We start from the raw sequence: 17866 nt of genomic DNA, 5'->3' as shown, positions 1-17866 counted from the left end.
CCTCTACCTAAGAACGCCTCTACCTACAAACTTTTCTAGATAAGAACCAGTGTTCAAGATTTTTTTGCCTCGTCTCAAGAACCATTTCCCACTTACAAACCTGATCCTCCGAAACTGTAACTGGAAAAGGCGGGGAGAAGCCTCCATGGGGCCTCTCTAGGAATCTCCTGGGAGGAAACAGGGCCTCCACCCTCCCTGTGGTTTCCTCAATTGCATGCATTATTTGCTTTTACATTGATTCCTATGGGAGAAATTGCTTCTTCTTACAAACTTTTCTACTTAAGAACCTGGTCACAGAACGAATTAGGTTCGTAAGTAGAGGTACCACTGTATTTTAAAGATATAAATATTATGTACAAGGTACCAACTCCCCCCGGAGATTAGAACTGCCCCTACTCTTCCTGCCTTCCGTAAACTTCTTAAAACCCACCTTTGCCGTCAGGCATGGGGGAATTGAAACATCTCCCCCTGGGCACGTTTAATTTATATATGGTATGCTTGTGTGTGTGTCTGTTAGTATATGGGGTTTTTTAAATCTTTAAAATTTTAAATTGTTTGATTACTTATGATTTGTTTCTACATGTTGTGAGCCGCCCCGAGTCTTCGGAGAGGGGCGGCATACAAATCCAAGTAATAAATAAAAATAAATAAATAAATAAATAAAATATCATTAATATTCTACACTAACCATAATACAATCCATGATAAACACAGTTGCATATCATTTTAGCACATAGCAATATTAGCACACAGCAATATAATCTCTTATTCGCACACAGCAGGTACATATACTGTTTCGCACATAGCAATATAGTGTATTCTCTTATTAGCACACAGCAAATTTAAAACACAGCAATATAGTATATTATCTTATTAGCACACAGCAAAGAGCATCAATACTAACCAGCATATATACACCAACAACCACCAATACAATGTAATGTAATGAAAGGCAACAGTACAGACGTAATACAACAAAGGTAACGTAACTGGTATTTTAGATTAAATTAATTAATTGAGATTAATTGGATTGGGACATTGTATTGCATTGTTTTATTTTTATATGCAGTAAGGCGCCCCAAGTCCTTGGAGAGGGGTGACATATAAATCCAATTAATAATAAATAAATAAATTCATTCATGAATAAAGTTTTGAAACAAAGTTTTGAAACAGACTGGAGCCTGGGTGTGTTTTAGCCCTGCAGCTCTGAATGGTGTGCTGGTAATTGTTGTGAGTGTTCCCTTTCAACCTTTGGCAATGTCAGATTCAGAAGATGATGACGATGTAGAAGCTGTTAATTACCCTGATTTAAGAGAGGTGGAGGAGGCTAGTGATGATGAAAATGAAATAGAAGAGCCATCCAACGAAAGTATGCATAGTAATTCAGATAATGGGGGTGTAGAAGTGAGTCCTTGGTTAAGTGCAAAATTCAGAAGGACAGAGAAAAGGAAAGAAGAACTTGGGGGGGGGGGAGAAGTTATTCAGAGTGTGTAAATTAATTAATTACATCACATCCGGGATTGACCGGAAAAGATGAATTGCTTTTCTGCAAAGTGCTATAAACAAGATGAATGCGTTTTGCCATTTCTCCAGAGAAGTGAGTCTGTTTATTGCCTGATAAAACTATTTTTAAGTAGTGTGAACCTGACCTAGAGATAAGAAGATGTTTTAAGTAGCAGCCTGTTCTTTTAGAAAAAAATATAACTTTGTAATTTCTGTCTGTGAGATTGGAATGCATTTTGTATGCCGGAGCCATATATGATGAATTCCAGTGTGGAAGAAAAATAAATAAAGAAGTGTTGTTTTGAAAATTACAAGCCTGTAAAGCCCGTAGACTTGGAGCAGCCAGCCAGATCCCAGTCCAGGTCCAGAACAGTAATTGAAACTGAAACTAGTCTGGTGTACTCTGCTGGTGTTTTGCTTGTAACTGCTACCAAGTTGGAAAAAACCTACTCTTGGTATTGTACATGTATTGCATCTGTTATTATGTATATAAAGAAGTTAATGAATCCTTCTGAATCAGTTTACCTGTAGTGTGCTTTCTGGATTTATTTTTGCAACACACTCTGATAAATTTGGAGGGTTTTTTTCTTCTTTTTCCTCCTTTCCAGCTTTTTGGAATCGAGAGCAGCTCGGGGACGATCCTATGGAAACAGTTTCTCCAGGATGTGCGTCCTGGCTCCTCCTTTAAGCTGATGGTCCAGAGGACGACGGCACATTTCCCCCACCCCCCACAATGTACCCTGTTGGTCAAGGACAAGGTAGGTCCCTCCCCTCCCGTCTTCTCTCCTGAGTGGAAGAGGAAATGAACGCCGGTGGCGCAAGTGGCTAAAGTGCAGTACTGCAGGCTAATTCTGCTGACTGCCAACAGTTCAGCAGTTTGATTCTCACCAGCTCAAGGTTGACTCAACCTTCCATCCTTCCGAGGTCAGCAAAATGAGGGACTCAGATCGTTGGGGTCCATAGGCTAACTGCTAACTGTAAAGCGTTGTATAAGTGCTATTGCTATTAAGAATCATGTTGTCAAGCCGGTGCAAAAGTTGGTGATAAATTAATGGCTTGCCACACTATTTTAAAGGCCTGATGTTGATGGGAACTTGGGAGGGGCGATTTTCATGAGGGGAGAGATGCAGCCACAAAGCATTCTTTTGAGTGGTTCAAGGTCATCCTGTGCCCACCCTCCTGGGCAGAAGCAGAGGAAGGACTTGCCATACTGGCACAATCTGAGCAGAAAACATGACAAGTTTGTGGGTGGGGAGGACGAGGGATGTGAACTTCCAACTGGGTGGGAAACTCAGCTTCAGGTTTCCCAGTGTAGGTGCTGGGATGGCTCCAGCAATAAATTGGAACTTTGAGAAGCACTTTGACTTGGACTCGGATTTAGTTCTGATCTTACCTGGAACCTTGACACGTGGGGGCAAAGTGGTTAGACTGCAGTGAAGGGCTACCAAAATTTTTACTACCACACTGTGGGCATGGCTAATGCATTTTCTTTCAACATCTTTCAGTGCAAATTGGGTCTCTGGGGTGGAGCTCCATTTTCGCTACCCCACTGTGCCCCCCCCCCCCCCAATCCGGGCAGTAGCCAACCCCTGTTAGAATGTAACATGGCAGGTTAATTCTGCCCTCTGCCAGCAGTCTCAAGGTTGACTCAGCCTTCTGAGGTGGGTAAAATGAGGACCCAGATTGTTGGAGGCAATAGGCTGACTCTGTAATCCGCTTAGAGAGGGCTGAAAAAGCACTGTGAAGCAGTATATAAGTGCTATTACTAAGTGCTAAAGAAACCAGAAGAAAGAGAAAGGTTGACAGTCATTGGGTGGGGAAGAACGCTGGGGGAGTAGCCTTCTTTGATCTAAGGCAGTGGTTCTCAACCTGCAGTCCTGGTGCTTGTGTGTGTGTGTGTGTGTGTGTATAAAAGCTTGAAAAAAAAGCCATGATTTAAATCTCGATAAAACACATCCCCCCCCCCCCAAAAGAGGCTGAAAATTTGGCTGTGGGTCATACACCAAATGTAGCTTTTTTGAAGCTTTCGTCAGTCCCCCCCAGTCCTAACGAGGTGCTAACGTTCTTCCCAGGTCTTCTTGGCTGGCAGGCTTGTTTTCAATGCTACTCCCTCTGAAAAACGTTTCTTCTGTGCCTTAAGAGCGCACGCTCACGCTCTTTTGGCACCTAAGAAAAAAAGGTTTGCCATCACTAGCCCTAGGGTGTTTCAGCCCCCACTCAACCCCCACTTTCTGCCCCCCCCCTAGGAGTCGGGCCTCAGCAAACTCTACGTCTTCAACCCCATCTTTGGCAAGTGGAGCCAGGTGACCCCGCCAGACCTGAGCCGCCCCATCCTCCAGTCCATCCTGCTGCCCATCATGGACCAGGATTACGCCAAAGTGCTGCTTCTGATTGACGACGAATACAAGGTGCCCTGCCCACTTCCTGCCTCCTTGAGATGGGGAGGGGAGGATTCTTCTGGAGAGGAGAATTCCTATTTGCTCCCCCCTCCCCCGACTTAACTCTTTCCGGCAGGTGACTGTCTTCCCGTCCACCAAGAATGTCTTGCGGCAGCTGGAAGAAATGGCTCCCTCCATCACTTTCTACCTGGCTGATGACAAGCGGGGGAAGCTGATGGGACGGAGGCTGAGAAGGGTAGGGCTCCAGGATATTCCCAAAGGGGGTTATGGGGTGGGGTGGGGGCCTTGTCAGTGAATTGGAGCGGGAGGCAGGAAGAGTTCTTTGTTTTAGATGAAGGGAGATTTTCTTTGACATCTTGTTGCTTTGTTCTGACTGGACTCTCAAGCAGGGCTAGCCCTATGTGTCCGTCTGACTATCATCTCTCACACATTTAATTTGTCTGTCTATATCATCTGTCTCATACACTCATCTAATTGTCTGTCTATCTATCTATGTATCCATCTATTAACTGCCCGTCCATCCATCCGTCTATATCCCTTCATTCATCTATCTATCATGCATGCATGCATCCATCATCTATCTGTCCATCCATCCATATCCATCCCCTCATCCATTCAATCTATCCTATCCATTTATCTATCTATCCATTCATTCATCCATCGATATCCATCTATCCAATCCTATCCATTCCTCTGTCCATCCATCTGTCTATATATCCATCCATCCTATATATCCATCCATCCATCCATCCATCCATCCATCCATCCATCCATCCATCCATCCATCCATCCATCCATCTGTCTACCATCTATTTATATCTATCCATCCATTCATCCAAGTTAGCAAGCATCGGGCTAGCCTTTATTTATTTTAGCTCCTTAGTTAGCATATGGCAAAGAATACATGATAGTAAAGATGGAGCACATAACACTATGGTACAATGCATAATGGAAAGATGTAGTCGATTTTGTAAGGTGTGAGGAATTCAAGACATCAACCTTATAGTTTACATTTACATAGAACACCTTGGTTGATGAGAATGGGGGGGGGGGGGGGAAGCTGCAAATCGTGAACCAGCCTTTGACCCCCTGGCTATCCCCCCACCCTCCAGGACCTGGCCACTGAAGAGACCTGGGACGTCACCATCCCTCCTGATCTGCAGCGCATCGTGACGGTGAAAGGGAAGCGGGCCAACGAACATGTCCACTCCCAAGGCCGAGTGATGGGTGACCGCAGTGTCCTGTACAAGGTGAGGGGGAGAAAGCAGGATCCTTTCTTCTCCTTCCCCTTCTCTTCTTCTCTCCTTCTTCTGCCCTTTCTCTTTCTCTTTTTCTCCTGCTCCTTTTTCCTCCCCTTTTCTCCTTCCTCTTCTCCTATCTAATTCTCTTCTCCTTCTCTTCTTCTTTCCCTTTTCCTCACCTTCTTTTCTCATTATTCTATTTCCTTTTCTACTCATTCTCCTCCTCCTCCTCTTCTCCTGCCTTTTCTCCTCCTTTTTTCACCTTCCTCTCCTCATCTCCTCTTCTATCTCCTCTACTTCTTCTTTTCTTCTCCTGCTCCGTTTTCCCTTCTCCTCCTATCTCTTCCCACTCTCCTCTCCTCCTCTTCTTTTTTCCTTCCTCTTCACCTCTATCTCCTCTCCTCCTCCTCTTCTTCTGCCCCTTCTTCTTTTCCTTTCTCCTTCCTCTCCTCCTTCTCTTCTCCTGCCCCTTCTCCTCCCCTTTTCTCCTCCTCCTATCTTCTTCTCATTCTCCTCTCCCCTGCTTCTTTTCCCTTTCTCCTTCTCTTCTTCTGCAAGTCCTTCTCCTCCCCTTCTTTTCTCCTTCCTCTTCTCCTTTCCTATCTCCCCCTCTCCCCCTCTTCTCCTTTTTCTTCTTCTCCTTCCCTTTTTCTTCCTCTCCTCCTCCTCTTCTCTTTTCCTTCTACTGCCCTCCATCTTCCTCCCTTCCCCACTGCAATGACTTCTTAGTCTTCTTCCTAAGGAAGCCTGTTGGGTGTCAAGCCAAGCCAGTGCAGATGTTGGTAATAAATCTGCGGCTTGCCACACTATCTGTAGAAGACCTGATGTTTATGGGAACTTGGGAGTGTTGATTTTCATGAGGGAACAGATGCAGCCACAAAACATTCTTTCGAGTGGTTCAAGGCCATCGTATGTCCACCACCTGGGCGGAAGTGGAAGGAGGAGTTGCCACGCTGGCACAACCTAAATGGGCAATGTGACAAATTGTGGGTGGGGGAACAAGGGACGTGAACTTTCAACTAAGTGGAAGCTCAGATTCAGGTTCCCGGGTGGAAATGCCAGGATGGCTCCGGAAATAAATTGGAGCTTTGAGGAATGCCTTGACTTGGACTCTGATTTAAATTTGGATGTTACCTGGAATTTTGTCAATGGGCTTTGCATTCCCCCCTCCCCACAGTCACTAAACCCCAACCTGCTGGCTGTAGTGACCGAGAGCACGGACACCCACCCGGAGCGTTCCTTCATTGGAATCTACTTGATTGATGGCGTCACCGGCCGGATCATCCACTCTTCGGTGCAGAAGAAGGCCGAGGGGCCGGTGCATATTGTCCATTCAGAGAACTGGGTGGTGGTAAGAGTTTTTGTCCTTCCCAAAGCTTCAGGGCCCAAGTCACGAAGGAGAGACCCCTGTGTTCTGTGTATAGGCCCTGGAGCAAACCCCACTCAGAAATCACTTTTATGATAATATCCACTCCTTATTTGAACACCAGCATATATACTGCTCAAAAAAAAATAAAAGGAACACTCAAAGAACACATCCTAGATCTGAATGAATGAAATATTCTCATTGAATACTTTGTTCTGTACAAAGTTGAATGTTTACAACAGCATGTGAGATTGACTGTCAATCATTGTTGCTTCCTTCCTAAGTGGACAGTTTGATTTCATAGAAGTTTGATTTACTTTGAGCTATATTGTGATGTTTAAGTGTTCCCTTTATTTTTTTGAGCAGTGTATAATGAAACACATGGTTTTTAAACAGCACAGAAGAAGATACTTTTCTCTTTAGAGCTAGCTGTAATCTATGTCCGGGAAGAGTGCCAGAAACTCAGTCTTATCTGCATTCCTTAGATAAAGTCCATTCATTACTTAAACATATGCTTTTCCTTACTGAAAGCTGCCCAGCACAGCATCCAACAAAGAAGGTCCCTTATTGAAGCAGAAATCATGATTTTTAAGCCTTGTTTCAATCACACCTCCCAGCCCCACGTCTCTTCCATTGAACGTTGATTCTCCATGCCCCCTTTCCCACAATACTTTTCCTTTATACTGGCTGGAATGACATCACACCTCCAAGAGGCTAAGGCTGTAAGCTAATATCTTTTACTCTGTAACTCCTTTCGCCTTGGGAGCAATCTTCTATAGTGAGGGTTAATTCACTTACTTTCCACTCTAATGTCTTCCTCACTCTCTGACTGGGACCACTCTCCCATTGTCACATTGGCCCCCTCTGGTGGTCCCTCAGGTTCACTCAAGTCACTTTCTGTCTCAGTCTTGCTCTCTGCTTCCTCTGGCCCAGGGCATCCAGGGGGGCCTGGCTCATCCTCCTCAGAATCTGACATGACCTGAGGGAGACAAGGAGCACTCACAACACATGGGGACTTTGAGGAACGTGTCTTTATCGTTGAGAGACCCTCCTTCTCTCCGCAGTACCTGTATTGGAACGCTAAGGCCCGCCGGAACGAGTTCACAGTGCTGGAACTGTACGAGGGCACCACGCAATACAACGCCACGGCCTTCAGCTCCCTGGACCGGCCCTACTGGCCTCAAGTGCTGCAGCAGTCCTACATCTTCCCTTCCGCCATCAGCGCCATGGAAGCCACCATTACCGAGCGTGGCGTCACGAGTCGCCATCTGCTGAGTTAAGGAAGGGGGCCAGGAGAGGGAGGCCGGGTGGTCTGCCTTTCACTCACTCACTCACACACACAGAGGAAATCTGGCCAAGGAGCAACAGCGATGGGCTGCTGCTCCCACCGGGGGGGGGGGGGGGCAGAGTGGGTAGTAAGTTTATGCACTATTTATTGATATTTATTGAATACTTTAATAGTTTTTTTATTATCCTTCCTTCTCTAGTGCCTTAGTATGATCCTTAATTACTTTTAAAATAGGAAATAATTAAATAGTATGTTTTTACCCAGAATTGCTTTAAATCATCTTAATCATTATCTAGAATTGAACTTTTATAGCAGTGAAAGAAAACTGAGCTACTTGACTAATCTGTTATCATACTGAACCTTCTGGTACAAAACCTTCAAATGTTACTGTGCTCCTCATCAAATGATGCTGTCTATCATTTGTCCTTTTTGTGGCTATTCAAATAATGTGACTGAAAAAGAGTCCAAGCACCTATTTGAAAACTTACCTTGGTCAGTAAGCCACTCCCACCCAGTCACATGACCTTTAAGCCACCACTATTCCCCAATCACATAATTGTCAAGCCACACCCAGCTGGTCATATGGCCAGTAAGCCACTCCTACCCAGTCATATGACCAAGCCACACCCACAAAATAAGCCACGCCCATGACTGAAGAGCAGGGATGGGATTGTACGAGTTTGGGAGAGCCAGATACTAATTTTACCTCTGATTTGCCAAATCGGTAGTTGCAAGGATTAGCTCACCCCTCCCCTCCCAGGAATCTCCATGTGGCCTATTTTAGATGCGAGGGAAATGCATGTGGGGAAGCAAAAATACTTTTGCTACCTGCACAGGTTCGGGGAGCATAATTGCCCTTGATTCTGCACTCATGTTCCAGAGCTGGAGAGCTGCACGCAATTAGCCATTCCAGCAGCAGCCCACCTCTGCTGCAAACATGAAAACGTAACAAACTTAACAAATCACAGTACCTTAACAGACCAAATAACATCTTCTTATAAATATTCATTTTGCAGTGAAACAAGACAGGAACATTTTTTTTAAAATTGCAAATTAAAAGAAAAGACAAAAACCTATATTATTATCCTTCCTGACAAATCTTACTATATTTTAACAATAGCTCCCTCCCCACGCCCCCAATTTCAAAGCATCTCCATTTTTCTCTTGGGCGCAGTTGGTCTTCCTTCGGGAGCCATTTTGTCCCTTCCAAAGGCTTTGCTGGATCCACGGAGGCCGGAAGTCCCTACAGAGCAAACAAGGTGAGGAATTTGGACTGGGGTGAGATGGGGAGTGTTTTAAAGAATGTGCAGAGTGATCTCTGAGTTGTCAAAGATGCACATGCATATAGAGGAAATGTGGAGTCTAGGGCAGTGTTTCCCAACCTTTTTTGAGCCGCGGCACATTATTCATGTTTTCAAAATTCTGGGGAACACTGAAGGGGGGGGGGGGGGGGCGGGGGGCTAAAGAAAAGTTTGGACAAAAAAAAAATCTCTTCCTCCATTTCACTCTATTTCTCCCTCCCTCTTTCTCTCCCTTCCTTCCCTTCTTTCTCTCCATCCCTCTTTCTTTCTTTCTTCCTCTCTTTTTTGCTCTCTTTCTCTCTCCCTCCTTCCCTCTCTCTATGTCTTTCCCTCTCCCTCCTTCCCCCCTTTCTTTCTCTCTCTCTTGCTTTCTTTCCCTCTCTTTCTCTTGCTTTCTTTCTCTCATTCTCTCTCTCCCCTCCTTTTTCTCTCTCTCTCTTTCTCTCTCGTTCACCACGCCAGCAACAGAGAGAAAAAGAAAGAGCGAGAGAGAGCCGGAGAGAGAGTGGAGTGCGCAGCAGCCATCAGCCTCCTCGCCCTCCCAGACGTCCCCAGCGCCCGGCCTCACGCCGCCTCCCGTTAGCCCGGCCGAAAGCCACACAGTCCCGGACTCCCGGATCGCTTGCTTCTCCGGCCAGCGCGGCGCTTTCCTGGGCAGATGGTTTTGCTGACCGGAGAAGCGAGCGATCCGGGAGTCCGGGACTGTGTGGCTTTGCGCCATGAAGAGAAAATGGCCGACTTTTCCCTGCTGCCGTTTTCTCTTCATGGCGCAAAGCCACACAGTCCCGGACTCCCGGATTGCTCGCCCCAAGGCAGGAGGCGGCGGCGGAGGAGAGTGGGCGGATCGGGTGGGAAATGGGGCAGGGCGGAGAAGCCAGGGGCGCAGTTGGCCGGAGGCACCGTGGGGAGGCAGGGGCAGGGAGGTGCGGCAGTAGGTGCCTCCGGCCAAACGCGCCCCTGGCTTCTCCGCCCTGCCCCATTGCCCGCCCGATCCGCCCACTCTCCTCCGCCGCCTCTCGCCACGGCACACCTGACGATGTCTCGCGGCACACTAGTGTGCCGCGGCACACCGGTTGGGAAACGCTGGTCTAGGGGATATCCAGCAGATAGCCCAGAGATATGAGTAATGGTTCAGTCATACAAGCCAGATACATTAAAGTATATAAGATATTATTTATTTTGGCAAATATCTTAGTCAAGTTGAACAGTTCCAGTCATACACAGTTAAATCAGTCAACAACTCTTCATACATGTACAGTACAATACTATAAGCCTTACTTGTTCAGCTTGCAAATACATAAACCAGCATTTAACACACAGTTCTTACTACAGCATTCACAGAGTAAATAACAGCAAAGAAAGTCAGAGAGAAAGAATCACACTTCTGGCTCCCTCTAATCTTCAGAGAGGGATGGGAGAGGGAGTCTTCGGAGAGGGCCGGCATACAAATCTAATTTTTTATTATTAATATTATTATTATTATTATTATTATTATTATTATTATTATTATTATTATTAATGGCAATCAGTAACACTAACTCTCAAGGCTATAGTGTTTCAATACATTTAAGCATATATTGTTAGTTTGTTTATAAGAGGGTCGACCAGAAAAAATACACATTTTTTTCTTTAACAATTATTTATTGAACACAATGAAACTTAGATACAAGAAAGAATGATGTTTCTTCTACACTCCCTATTTTTCCACATAATCTCCGTCCCTTTCTATGGCCTTCCTCCAGCGAGAGACAAGGGCCTGTATGCCCTGTCGGTACCACTCTTGTTCTGGTCACGAAGCCATTTCTGCCCTGTGTGAATCATCTCTTCGTCATCCTCAAAATGTCTTCCACGAATGGCATCGTTTAATGGCCCAAACAAGTGGAAGTTTGAGGGAGCTAGGTCAGGGCTGTAGGCTGCTTGAAACGTACATCACTTACAGACTCCATTTTGAAACACTGCTGCAGCTATGCTCTCTCTCTGAAGAAACGCAAAATCTACACACCCACTCCTGACAATTCAAATAATGTATATCTAAAGTTTCACATTCGTACCATTACTGTAGGCTGAGAAAAAAAATGTGGTGCATTGCTTTCTGGACAACCCTCGTATATTGCTAAACCCAACTAGTTATGTACATATTACTAACAGGGAGATCCATGCACTGCCTAGCCCAGGGGGAATTAGGACTTTGCAGCTATGGGAAAGCTGATGTCAGGGGTTTTGGGGTTTCTCAAATTTCAGCCATATTTCTTCCAAGCGGTCTTTAAAATGTCACTTGTCCTCATAATGCTGCTAATAGTTGGAGTGGCTTGGATCCAGCTGAACCCCGTGGGGGAGAGGGGTTATGTCTGACCTGGATTGATTTTCCTAGTCAGAGCCCCCCTGGCCAGGATTTTGTAAGGTTGCACAAGAAGAATTACCAATTGCAATGAACAGAGGCATAATAAAAAAGCGGAGAGAATATGTTAGGACTGAGGTGGGACCGAGATGTTTTTGTGCTCATTTTCAGGGAAGAAAACCTGATCCCTTATTCCCCGGATGTGCAAATCCACGCTGAGAGGTTCATCAACTACAATCAAACCATCTCTCGAATGAGGGGCATTTACACAGCCCCATCGGGCCTGGAGTCCACTTGTTTGGTGAGCCTTTCCTAGACCCAAGGTTCCTTCAGCTTCAAAGAGGGGTGGACTTCAACTCCCAGAATTCTCCCCACTAGAAGCCCACTCTTAAAATTCCTAAGGGGTCTCCAACCATGGCAACTTTAAACCTGGAAGACTTCAATTCCCATAATTCCCCCGGCCAGCTTTGCCAGTAAAATTCAGCTTTGCTGGGCCAAGGTTGGAGAATCCTGCTTTAGATCATTGTCCTGGCCTAGGGAATTCTGGAAGCCAAAGTCCGCTCCTCTTAGAGATCCCAAGGTTGAGAAACACTTTAGACCAGTGATGGTGAACTTTTTTTGCTTGGGTGAAAAAGGGTGCGCGCACGCACAATAGCATTCATGCTTGTGCCCACACCCACATTGCAATGCCTTCCCCCATGCAGGTGCACAACTCACCAAATTGCAAAATCTTGCAAGGGGATGCACGCAAGTGCAAGATTTGGGCATTTTGTTTGCTTCTGCACATGCCAAAGTCTCCCTCGCTTACGTGTCCCCTCACAAAATGTTGATTCCTGCTAAATCTTGCTGGGACGTGGGTGCCCGCAGAAGCAAACTACACATGCAGCACTCCGGTAACGGCAGAATCATGGGCTAGGGGGTCATGTGATCCCCTTTTGCAACCAGATGAATAAGGTCAATTGGGGAAGCCAGGTTCACTCAATAACCACCTGACTAGCTGAACGGCAGTGGCGATTCACATTATTATTATTATTTATTAGATTTGTATGCCGCCCTTTTCCGAAGACTCGGGGCATCTCACAAGACACAATATAAACAACGCAACAACAAATCTAATTAATTAAAAAATTACAAACTAAAATTCCAATATATTAAAATCAGTCAGCCAATTCATTCACAACCACTCATCAGATTTAGTAATGGGGGAGGCTTGATCTAATTGCCACATGCCTGGTGACATAAATGAGTCTTAAGACTCTTGCGAAAGATGAGGAGGGTGGGGGCAGTACGAATCTCAGGAGGGAGCTGATTCCAGAGGGCTGGGGCCGCCACAGAGAAGGCTCTTCCCCTGGGGCCCCGCCAGACGACATTGTCTTAACAACTGCGGTCAAGAAAGGTCGCAAAAGCAGAGCCAAATTTACTTCACCAATGTCTTGCTTAGCAACTTCTCAAAATTTGGGGCAGAATTGCGGTTTTAAGTCAAGCGTTATCCGTAATATTTGCATATGACTATCTCCAGTTTGCAACCCACCCTTCATTTCTTCCTCTTCTTCTCCTTCAGGTGGTGGCTTATGGGTTAGACATCTACCAGACCCGAGTCTACCCTTCCAAGCAGTTTGACGTTCTCAAAGACGATTACGATTATGTCTTGATCAGTAGCGTGCTCTTTGGGCTGGTCTTCGCCACCATGATCACCAAGAGGCTGGCTCAGATGAAGCTGCTGAACCGTGCCTGGCGGTAACGGGAGATTTCATACGGGTCTACCTTTGAGGCTGGACGGCCGAGCCCTCGCGAGGGGAACCTGGTGGTTTGCAGCCTCATTTGAAAGGGGAGAGAGTGTAATGCTCCTTTCTCCCCCTCCCCCCTTTGAGGAGAAAACTGTACTGCCTATTGCCCAAACCCATTCCAGAAAACGCGGAAGGTTCTGTGAAATGAAGCCATTTTGAAAACGTTTTGTACCCCTCGTCCTTCGCTGCGAAACTGCTTTGCTGTTGGAACTTTATACAACGACCACTTCAACTCCTGAGGCCACGATAAAACATTGTGGTCCTGTTTCTTCCACTCGGATTTTAGCCGATTCAAAGAATCAGCCGGATTTCTTTTAATATATAGCGTCTTTCTGTCCTCTTTCCCCATCTCAGATTTTCAATGGAAGAAAATAGTTGGTGGGAACCAGTCGTTGGAGAGGATGTGTGCAACATCTTGGAAAATGCAGATGAATTTGGAAAAAATGGAGATAAACCAGGCAAAAGTGTGCCTGTTCAATCCATAGTGTTCCCAGCGAGAAATTCAACGAGAGATAATTCTGTCTTAAATTTTAAAAAACTTCTTTCTTAATTGGGTTTTTTTCTTTTGTCTTATAGTTCTGTAATTTATATTGATTTTTTTTGGTCAGTCCAGATTTGGTTAATGGGAGTACTTGAAGCTCATTGAAAAAAGTGAGGTTTTGAATGTTTTTTTTTCTTTTTGCTTTAGGACAAGCGAGTGGCTTGCTAACAGTCCTTGGTGGGTTTATTTATATTTATTCTGAGGAGGGGTTTTGGGTTGCGGTGGGCAGAGTCTAAAATCTGGAGTTTGCAGGGTAGAAAATTGCATTTTCTGTGGGAAAAAAATGTGAAGTAAGATCTATTTCCCCCTGTATCCAGATCAGGCACAGCAGAAATAAAAATAAATAACAATGAATTTGCTTCTTTGGCTTCCTGGAAGTGTGTTTAACTGACAGGTCTCCCTGGAAATTCAGGCTTGAAACCACTTGCCTATCATTATTTTCATCAACTTTATTAAATTTAAAAATTATAAAAATAACAAGAGATTTTCAGATTGCAAGCTCTTTGAGCTAGAGATTTAATTGAATTTTAAGCCATTAATGTGTTAATTGCTAACTAAAAATATTAATAAACTCCTATTTTGGATGATTTTAAAATGTACATCCAAGGAGGTCACGGTTTTTTTTAAAATCCACTTTTGAAATCCGCCTTTGCCCATAGAAATCCTAGAGAGCGAGGGCGCATGCGCAGACGCGCACTCAAGAGAAAGTCGCTGAGTCACCTTTCTGCGCAGGCGCCTTCTGTGCCTCGCCGGGAAAGGAAACTGATACTGCTCCTCCAGCGTTCCTTTGGCTTCCTCTCCATGCGGGGGCGGGAGAACGGTCGGAAGTAGCTAAGAGCCGTTCTAGGCGTCCGTTCCGGAAGTATCTGCCGCGCTTCTTTGAGGCGAACTTGAGGTCCTCTTTGAAGTCTCGGAAGGCCGGCAATTTTTCCTTTGGACGTTGAGAGCCTTGACAATAACGACAAAAGCGTCCAATTTATTTTTAGGGCAGGTTTCCCCCCCCCCTCAGGGAAGAGACCGGTGTCGTTTAGGCGGCGGAGTGTCAACTGGAAAAAGCGACCGTGACGTCATTTCCCCGCGACCCGGAAGCTCTTCCCCCCTCCCCCGGCCTCTGGTGTCTTCGCCTCAGCAACTCTAACGCTACTGGAAGCTGAACTGAGGAGAGGCGGCGGCAAGATGGCGGCGTCGGGGGGCGGCGGCGGCGGGCCCGGGTCTTCGGAGCGGGACCCCGGCTGGGAGGTGGCGGTGCGGCCGCTGCTATCGGCCTCCTACTCGGCCTTCGAGATGCGGGAGTTGCCGCAGCTGCTGGCTTCCGTCATTGAAAGGTAGGAGGGAGGAGGAGGGGGGGCGGGGCCAAAACCTCCCCCCCCGCACTCCGGTTTGGAAGTGGAGGGCGCGGTGGGGGGGGAAGGGCGTCCTCAAGACTATTTGTCTATTTCCTCTATTTTGCTCTCCCGCTCAGCTTGACTGTTCCTAGTGGGCGGAGCGAAATGAGGCCACCTCCTCCCCTCACAAAACTTCCCTTTGCTGGGTGATGGGAGTTATAGTCCTCATATAGCTGGGAGCTGCCTGGCTGAAGGGGGGGGGAGAGCCTGCCCTCTGGGGATGATGGTGGTTGGTCCCACCTGGGAGAGGAAGGCTCTTGGGGAAAGCCCCCAAACGATGTGGGTGATGAGAGTTGTAGTTCTCACCCAGGTGGGAGCAGCCAGGCTGAGGGGGATTGAAGGAGCGAACCCCGCTTTGGAGAAAATGGGGGGGGGGGTAGTTGACCTACCTGGGGGAGGGAAGCCTCTTTGGGAAAGTGCCCAAAGGATGTGGGTGATGGGAGTTATAGTCCGTACTCAGCTGGGAGCAGCCTGGTCGAATAGGAGAGCCTGCCCACTGGGGATGGTGGGAGGGGTGGTTGGTCCACCGGGGGGAGAGAAGCCTCTTGGGGAAAGCGCCGAAAGGATGTGGGTGATGGGAGTTATAGTCCGTACTCAGCTGGGAACAGCCTGGCGCAATGGGTGCGCCTTCCCTCTGGCGATGGTGGGAGGGGTGGTTGGTCCACCTGGGAGAGGGAAGCCTCTTGGGGAAAGTGCCCAAAGGATGTGGGTGATGGGAGTTATAGTCCGTACTCAGCTTGGAGCAGCCATGCTGAGGGAGATTGAAGGAGTGAACCTGCCCTTTGGAGAAAATGGAAGGTGCAGTTGGTCCACCTGAGGGGGGAAGCTTCCTGGAGAATGTGCCCAAAGGATATAGGTGATGGGAGTTGTAGTCCTTACTCAGCTGAGAGCAGCCAGGCTGAGCAAAATTAAAGGAGTGAACCCGCCCTTTGGAGATAATGGGAGGTGTAGTTGGACCACCTAAGGGGAGGAAGCCTCTTTGGGAAAGTGCCCAAGGATGTGGGCGATGGGAGTTGTAGCAGTTACGTGGCGGTTGAAAGGACCCTGCTGCCCTGGAGTTAGCGGGAACGTTTTAAACAGTGGTATTAGGGGAATTAGGAGCACAAAAGTTTCAGGTTGTGAATATCTGTGATGGGTTGGCTCTTCCTATTGCCATGTATTGGTGGTCATTTCTCCGGGTGGGCTTAAAATAGCCATGCTGGTCTTTCATGATCTCTTTGCTATAAAGGCATTTGGCCTTCCAGACACATCCAGAAGGGGAAAAAGAAATGTGTTTTCAAGTGTTTGAAAAGTTGGTTCAGAGTTAGATCAGTTGGAGGCCTGGACCTGCAGGATCCTTTCTTATCCTGTCCCAGTTTAGAAAAGGCTTAGATAAAGGGTTGTTGTTTCTTCTCACTGATGAAATTGCTTCCACGTTGGCTCAGTTCATTGGGGAATTGGTTGTTTTATTTTATTTATTTATTTGTTCAATTTTTTATGCCGCCCTTCTCCTTAGACTCCGGGAGGCTTACAACATGTTAGCAATAGCACTTTTTAACAGAGCCAGCATATTGCCCCCATCCTCATTTTACCCACCTCGGAAGGATGGGTCAACCTTGAGCCGGTGATGAGATTTGAACCGCTGACCTGCAGATCTAGCAGTAGGCTTTAGTGGCCTGCAGTACTTGCACTCTACCACTGCGCCACCTCGGCTCGCAATGGGTAGAGTGCTGCAGCTCCCTCTTTTTCTTTTATGGTCTAGGTATGCATCGTTTGAACCTAACACATTCCTAATTTCAGTAGTACAGTGTTCCCTCGATTTTCGCGGGGGATGCGTTCCGAGACCGCCTGCGAAAGTTGAATTTCCACGTAGAGATGCGGAAGTAAATACACTATTTTTGGCTATGAACAGTATCACAAGCCTTCCCTTAACACTTTAAACCCCTAAATTGCAATTTCCCATCCCCTTAGCAACCATTTAGATTATTACTCACCATGTTTATTTATTAAAGTTTATTAAAAAAAATATTTATTAAAGGCAGATGAAAGTTTGTTGATTACATATGACGTCATCAGGCGGGAAAAACCATGGTATAGGGAAAAAAACCGTGAAGTATTTTTTAATTAATATTTTTGAAAAACTGGTATAGACTTTTTGCGAAGTTCGAACCCGCGAAAATCGAGGGAACACTGTACTCCATATCCCATCTTGATGTCCTTTGGGTAGCTGAGATTATAGTAGCGTTTGGATATAGAAGCTTTCATATATGGAGCCTTGTATTCTAGAGGTGGGCTGGAGTACCTATAGAATAGAATAGAATTCTTTATTGGCCAAGTATGATTGGACACACAAGGAATTTGTCTTTGATGCAGATGCTCTCAGTGTACATAAAAGAAAATATACATTTGTCAGGAATCATGAGGCACAACCCTTAATGATTGCCATAGGGGTTAAATAAGCAGTTAGGAAACAATATTAATAAAAATCTTAAGGATACAAGCAACAAGTTACAGTCATAAGTGGGAGGAAATGGGATGCGAAAAAACTAGTAGTAATAGTAGTGCAGACCTAGGAAATAGTTTGACAGTGTTGGGGGAATTATTTATTTAGCAGAGTGATGGTGTTTGGGAAAAACTGTTCTTGTGACTAGTTGTCTTGTTATGTAGTGCTCTGTAGCAACTTTTGAGGGTAGGAATTGAAACAGTTTATGTCCATAACATACATTTTGCACACTTTC

At 46.1% G+C, this 17866-nt stretch overlaps 2 protein-coding genes across 9 annotated transcripts in view; both read left to right on the top strand.

The window, feature by feature from the left end:
* The window catches only part of EMC1 (ER membrane protein complex subunit 1), a 32397-nt gene extending 18279 nt beyond the window's left edge, over positions 1-14118 (top strand). For both annotated transcript variants that reach the window (XM_070759403.1, XM_070759404.1), the window contains 9 exons: positions 2112-2261; positions 3750-3911; positions 4018-4137; positions 5015-5152; positions 6321-6494; positions 7574-7784; positions 8972-9056; positions 11608-11737; positions 12998-14118. In XM_070759403.1, the coding sequence (XP_070615504.1) occupies positions 2112-2261; positions 3750-3911; positions 4018-4137; positions 5015-5152; positions 6321-6494; positions 7574-7784; positions 8972-9056; positions 11608-11737; positions 12998-13177 (1350 nt within the window). In that variant the 3' untranslated portion in view covers positions 13178-14118. The remainder of the gene's footprint in view (positions 1-2111; positions 2262-3749; positions 3912-4017; positions 4138-5014; positions 5153-6320; positions 6495-7573; positions 7785-8971; positions 9057-11607; positions 11738-12997) is intronic.
* A 762-nt stretch (positions 14119-14880) lies between these two features.
* Positions 14881-17866, top strand: part of UBR4 (ubiquitin protein ligase E3 component n-recognin 4) — a 211101-nt gene continuing 208115 nt past the window's right edge. For all 7 annotated transcript variants that reach the window (XM_070759469.1, XM_070759468.1, XM_070759464.1 and 4 more), the window contains exon 1: positions 14881-15089. In XM_070759469.1, the coding sequence (XP_070615570.1) occupies positions 14941-15089 (149 nt within the window). In that variant the 5' untranslated portion in view covers positions 14881-14940. The remainder of the gene's footprint in view (positions 15090-17866) is intronic.

The sequence above is a fragment of the Erythrolamprus reginae genome, chromosome 8, assembly GCF_031021105.1.
Source record: "Erythrolamprus reginae isolate rEryReg1 chromosome 8, rEryReg1.hap1, whole genome shotgun sequence".
Taxonomy (NCBI): Eukaryota; Metazoa; Chordata; class Lepidosauria; order Squamata; family Dipsadidae; genus Erythrolamprus; species Erythrolamprus reginae.
The sequence above is the reverse complement of the archived record's forward strand: the minus strand, read 5'-3'. Positions and strand labels throughout refer to the sequence as shown.